General features: G+C 39.8%; 1 protein-coding gene across 1 annotated transcript; it reads left to right on the forward strand.

Annotated features, from left to right (window-relative positions):
* The first annotated feature begins 3,123 nt into the window (after positions 1–3,123).
* Positions 3,124–6,507, forward strand: LOC109687286 (zinc finger MYM-type protein 1-like). The gene has a single exon (XM_020165117.2). The coding sequence runs from the start codon at positions 3,298–3,300 to the stop codon at positions 5,173–5,175; it is 1,878 nt and encodes a 625-aa protein (XP_020020706.2). The 5' UTR covers positions 3,124–3,297; the 3' UTR covers positions 5,176–6,507.

Here is a 6,507-nt window from a genome sequence, read left to right on the forward strand (position 1 = left end):
TTAAGCCACAGGAAAAGAAAAATTCTCCCAGTGAAGGAAGTTGAGAATTCATAGATAATCTCTTGAGTTCTGGCATTGGTAAAGTTACCTTCCTTCCATCATAATCCAGGGCAATGCCAATCTGCCTAGGACCATAGGACAGGACCAGGAAGGGATCCATACTGGTGTAGACACAGACCTCTGTTAAAGACAGCTGCAGAGTCCAGAATCCCTCCTCAGGTGTGAAGGTGAGAGAGCCTCTTCTCACCATTGACTCCATGTTCTGAGACCATTTTTCCTTCAGCTCTGTACTCTCATTTCTCTATACAGGAGAACTATACCTGTCAGTGATACTGAGAAACCCACCAAGATATCTGCTGCCAAACATACATCTGGCCCCACCTCTGTATTTTGCTGCTTCTTCCTCCACTCCTCCTCACCACATCCTATCTACTTTCACTTCCCCGTACACTTTCCCCTAGGTGAAGCCCTTACTGCCCAGCACAGCAGGCTCAGGCATGGCTGACTGCCTTGGTATTTGTTCATCCATAATACAGTGAATATCATGTTCTTCCCATTTGGAGACATTGAGAGGTAGCCAAATGATCCTCACTGTAGGGATAAATGTATGATATCATAACAGATAGCAACAGAGATTTTTCTCCTATACTCTGGTGCCCTTGTGACAATGGCCTTCCTATGGGAACCAGGATAGAGAATTCCTTATACCTTGTGCCCACACTACCATTAGCTCCATGTCTAGAAAATAGAATGTGGGGAAAAACTGATGGCACCAGAGGTATGATAAGAGCTACAAGGGTATGGTGATACATACCTGCAATTCCAAATTTGGGAAGCTGAGGCAGGAGGATGGCAAGTTCAAGGCAAGCCTGGGGTACATAATGAGACCCTGTCACAAAAAGAAAGAAGGGAAAAAGGAAGGAAGAAAGGGAGAAAAAGGAAGAAAGGAAGAAGAGAAAGAAAAAAAGAAGGGAAGGAAGGAAGGAAGGAAGAAAGGAAGAAAGAAAGAAAGAAAGAAAGAAAGAAAGAAAGAAAGAAAGAAAGAAAGTAGAAGAGCCTGATATGGTAGCACACACCTGTATATTCCAACCCAGTCCTGGCAAAGTTATCAAAAGAGTATGTCAAAACCAAAATAATTTGTTGGTGCTGTGGCTCAAAAAAACAAACAAAAACAAAAATAAAAATAAACCAATAAAAGTCTAGAGTCATGGCTCTAGTGATAGAATGCTTGCCTAGCACGCTGGAGGCCCTAGTAGAGCAAAACAAAAAACAAAACCAAAGAAAAAAGCAACCTAAAACAAAAAATGGACCTGTGAGAAGTAAAGGCGAGGGACTGATATCATTATGGCTCAGGAAATCTCGCCAGAAAGTTGATGGCTTTGAAATCCAAAAATCAGGATAAAAATTCTTGATAGGTTAGCCACCACAAAGACTTTCCTACTAGAGATCATCCAGAAGTAAAAGAGCTTCACAGGAAACTGCAGTGTTGAGTGGGAGAGTTACTTGGTTTGGGGCAAACATTTGTTCACCATTCCCACCAGATACTCACTTGTTTTATATTCCAGATCCCTCATCAATTTTCTTGGAATGAAGGAAGAAAGAAGCAGTAACTAATTCTGACACCACATCTTTCTAAGTCAAGTTCTCTTATTGTTGGCTGGTACAGCTTTAAGAGCTGACAGTCACCACGAAAACCCAAGTGAAACAGAGAAGTCAGTGCAGGAGGTGCCTAGAGTTGTGCAGTCTAATGTGATTCATTCAAGTATCCATGCCAGCTCTGCTCCCATAACTGCTGCTTCATTGGACCATATTCTCTCTCTCTCTCTCTCTGATACTATGGATTGTAATCACAGTACCAGGCATTGCCAGGCAAGCACTCTGTCGCTTGAGCCATGTTCCCACCCCCAGTCTTTTTGCTTTTAGTTTGGTTTTCAGATAGGGCCTCATATTAACTTATTTGGGCCAGTCTCAAACTGTGGTCCACCAGCCTCCTGAGTAACTGCGACTGAAGCTGGGAGGAAGGACAGAAAAGAAGCAAGCGAGTAGTGTCCTGAAAATATAGTAGGAGGAAAGGGATGGGAGAGCAGGGAGATGAAACTTAATGAATTTAAATGTGAAGGTCACATAACACTGGGGGTAAAGTAGCCAATAGAGTTGCATGCAACCATACATGGGTTGTCCCTTGTTTTTTGCTGTTGAGGGTATATAAGGTAAGACCCTTTTGTTCTCGGGGCTTAGCTCTTTGACTTAAGTCTGCTGAATCTGTGCTGGCACAATAAAACATTGCTTCCTGCAGATCTATCTCGGTGTCCTGTGCTCTGTTCAAGAATCTTGGGATTGTCTGGGATTTCAGAGATGGTGGTTTTTCACCTCCTTTGTTGCTGGAGTGTGTCCCGTGGACTGCTGGGAGAAGTGATTCCACCAGGTGCCAATGGATGGTTTCATCTGCAGGAGGAACTTATCCTCCCGGTGAGTCTGGGTTAGGGCCTTGGACACACGACAGAACCTGGTGAGGCACAGGAACCAGCATGGGGAGCACTGCTCCTCAGACTGGTAAGAACTGGTTTCAAATATTAGGCCTGCCCCTAAGTGGCAGAAGGGGAGCTTGATCAACTCCTGGGGTCACTTAAGTAACTTGAGCAGAAGCGAAACTGTGACTCCTCAGTGCTGTGTGCAGAGCAGAAACACTGGATGCCTGCATGTGAACGTGTGTGAATGACACATAGCATGGCTACAAAGCGAGTGCTAAGTCCTGATCTGTAGGCCTGTGGTGAACTCATATGTTCTAGGTGAGCCCTAGACCTCCAGTCCAGGGTTTATACAGACTCAATATGGCTAAGAGACACCTAAATCACCGTAAGGGGAGCAGCTGGAGATGCACGAAGCAAGTGAGGACCCTGTGTGTTGATAATAGTATGGAGCAGCCAAGCCCCGCACCATCCCCATCAGTACTCAGTCAGCATACAGTTGATTCTGGTACAGAAGGACAAAAGGATCAAGTGTCTAGGCAGGATCCTACATGCAGTATGAAATCTGTGAAAGGAAGCGATGGACTGTGCCACCAAAAACTGACATCCAAAGTACAAAAAGTGAAAGATAAATCAAATATTAAAAAATCTTGGCGTTCAAATTTTCAGCATTTGGAAAACAGTGTTAAAAAAGATGTGACATTCTGTTATTCATGCCAGTTATTCTACCAAAAGAACTTCAACTATAGGGGAGAGTCATTTGCAACCCAAGGAACTTCTAATTGGGAAAAAAACTCTAGCAAAATTCAGAAAGCATGAGAAAAGTGAAATGCATTTGAAGTCATTGCAGTTTTGGAAGAAATACCAGTTTTGTGATGAAGTTATCGATGATAATTTATCTACTCATTCAAAGCAAATTGAGGGAAATAAAAAGTACTTAAAACTTATAATTGAAAATATTTTATTTCTTGGAAAGCAGTGTTTACTCTTCAGAAGAAATGACCAGTCTATTTCATCTGTGAATAAAGGCAATTTTTTAGAATTGCTAGAGATTAGAGCAAAAGACAAAGGAGAACAAGTGTTTCGACTTATGAATTCACAACTTGACTTCTATAATAGTACACAAATTCAAAGTGATATTGTTGAAATAATAAAGACTGAAATGTTGCAGGATATTGTGAATGAGATCAATGTCTCCTCAGCTTTTTCAATAATATGTGATGAGACAACTGATAATGCCAGTAAAGGACAGCTTTCAGTTTGTGTAAGGTACCCACAGAAAACATCAAAGGCTGTCTTAATTAAAGAAAGATTCCTAGGTTTTGTTGATATTGAAGACATGACTGGGTCCCTCTTACACAAGAGCATCAAAATTTATCTGCAGCAAATTGGAGTTGATTTTAATAAAATATCTGGCCAGGCCTATGATAGCACCACCAATTTGAGGATAAAGTTTAATAAAATTGCCGCAGAATTCAAGAAGGAAGAGCCAAGAGCTTTATACACACATTGTTATGCACATTTTTTTGAGTTAGCAGTAATTAGGTTTTGTAAAGAAGTAAAAGAACTCTGTGGTGCTCTAAATACTCTCACTTCTTTGTTCAACATTATTCATATGTCTGGAGAAATGTTGGCAAATTTTCAAAACATTTGTAAGGTAAGTCAGAATAAAACATGCAAAAAGCATGCATCACAGTCATGTTGGATAGTCCATGATTGCACATTACTATCTGTGATCGATGGTCTTCCAGAGATTATTGAAACACTGGAATTTGAATCAAGCCATTCCTCAAACATACGTTTGGCTGATGAAATGAGTGATGTGTTGAGGTTGGTTTCCAAATTTGAATTTATCTTTTGCTTGAAATTTCTTTATCGAGTGCTCAGTGTTACAGGAATTCTTTCCAGAGAACTTCAAAGTGAAACCATAGACATTTTTTCTTTGTCTTCAAAAGTAGAAGCAATTTTGGAATGTTTATCCTCTGAAAGAAATGATGAATATTTCAAAACTATCTGGGATGGGACAGAGGAAATATGTAAAAAAATAACCAGTAATGGTTTTGAAGTAGAAAAACCTTCTCTTAAAAAAAGAAGAAAAATTCAGAAAACAGTAGATCTTGGTAATTCTGATAATATGTTTTTTCCTACTTCAACAGAAGAACAATATAAAATTAATATTTATTACCAAGGATTGGATACTGTATTACGAAATTTAAAGTTGTGTTTTTCAGATTTTGATTATTGCAAGATGAAGCAAATTTCAGAATTACTATTTAAATGGAATGAACCATTAAATGAAGCAACAGCCAAACACGTTCAAGAATTTTATAAGCTTGATGCAGACATTATCGCTGAACTTAGATTTTATTGGCAATATGCAAAGCTCAACTTTGACATAGATTATGATTCCATCAATTTTGTTAGTCTTGGCTATTTATTTATTCAGCATGGTCTTTACAATAATATTCCTTGCATCTCCAAGCTTTTATATATTGCTTTATCTTGGCCAATTACTTCAGCAAGTGCTGAAAACTTACTTTCTACACTGCCTCGTCTTAAAACATATTTATTTCATACCATGGGACAAGAGAAGCTAAGTGGCCTGGCTCTAATGGCCATTGAGCAGGAACTGGTGAATAAGCTGATGGAGCCTGAAAGACTCAATGGAATTGTAGAAAAGTTTATCAGTCAGATAAAAGATACATAATACTTCCTTAAAGAAGTTTGTATTTCTGTTGGAGGTCTAGTGAAGTTTTGTTTGTTTGTAGCTGGGGCTTACTGTATTGCCTGGGCTGATCTTGAATTTGTGAGATAAAATGCTCTACCCATCTCAGCCTCCCAAGTAGCTGAGACTACAGACACATGACCACTCTGCTGAGTTTGGAACACTAGTTTTTATTTGAAAATTATGTCTCTCTTAAGATGCAGCAATTCATATTTAAAACTTCAAAAGTTAGGGCTGGAGGCATGACTCCAGTGGTAGAGCAACTGTCTAGGGTGGCAAAGCCCTGAGTTCAAACCCCAGTACCACCTGCCCTACTCCCCCCAAAAAATTTAAGTTACAGAGTGACATCTCCTTCTCTCCTTCAAAGTTTTATCCTTATATATCTATCTAGAGATATTTTCCCATAAGCAATACTGAAAAGTACACACTGATCTTCCATTTGTCCTTTCTATAGTTGCCCATGCTGATCTTGTGGCTCAAGTACTACCTCAGCCTCCTGAGTGCTGAGACCACAGACATGCATCACCATCCCCAGCTCTTACTTCTTTCTTTGTTTTGTGACAGGATCTTGGTGTGTAGCACAAGCTGGCCTCAAACTCAAGATCCTCCTGCCATGTGTTCCTGAGTGCTGCAATTACAGTCATGCATCACCATGCCTGGCTGTACATTTTTATTTTTTGACAGATATAGTTTCACCAACAATGTGCAAGAATCCCTATTTCCTTACATCTTTATAAACTGTACTATCAAATAAGTTTTGATCTTTGCCCATCTGTCGGTTGAAAATAGTATGTTAATCTCAGAATTTTCATTTAAGGATAAAGTTGGAGGTCTGGGGATGTAACTCAAGTGCTCCTGCCAGGCAAGTACAAGACCCTGGATTCAAACCCCAATACCATGGAATAATTAGGTCCCTCTTGAAGTTTAAAAAAAAACCAAAAAACTGGGTGCCAGTTGCGCATGCCTGGAATCCTAGCTACTTGGGAGGCTAAGATCAAGAGGATCATAGTTCAAGACCAGCCCAGGCACATAATTTCTGAGACCTCATCTCCAAAATAATCACAGCAAAATGGACTGGAGGTGTGGCTCAAGTGATAGAGCACCTACTTTGCGAGCGCAAAGCCCTGAGTTCAAACCCCAGTCCCACCAAAAGAAAAAGGTTGGGTATGTGTTTTTAAGACATTTTGTATTTCCTTTTCTTGAATTGTCAAATGTTAAATTTTGGGTGTTTATGATTTATACATTCTAGTTGAATGACAAGCTGTTTTATGAAAATATGACTATTTTTTCCAAATAAATAACCCCAACAGAAAA

The sequence above is a fragment of the Castor canadensis genome, chromosome 8 (genome assembly GCF_047511655.1).
Source record: "Castor canadensis chromosome 8, mCasCan1.hap1v2, whole genome shotgun sequence".
NCBI classification, from domain to species: Eukaryota; Metazoa; Chordata; class Mammalia; order Rodentia; family Castoridae; genus Castor; species Castor canadensis.

Excerpts from the sequence above, each read along its gene's own strand:
- LOC109687286 (XM_020165117.2), top strand. The coding sequence starts at position 3,298 with ATGCATTTGAAGTCATTGCAGTTTTGGAAGAAATACCAGTTTTGTGAT.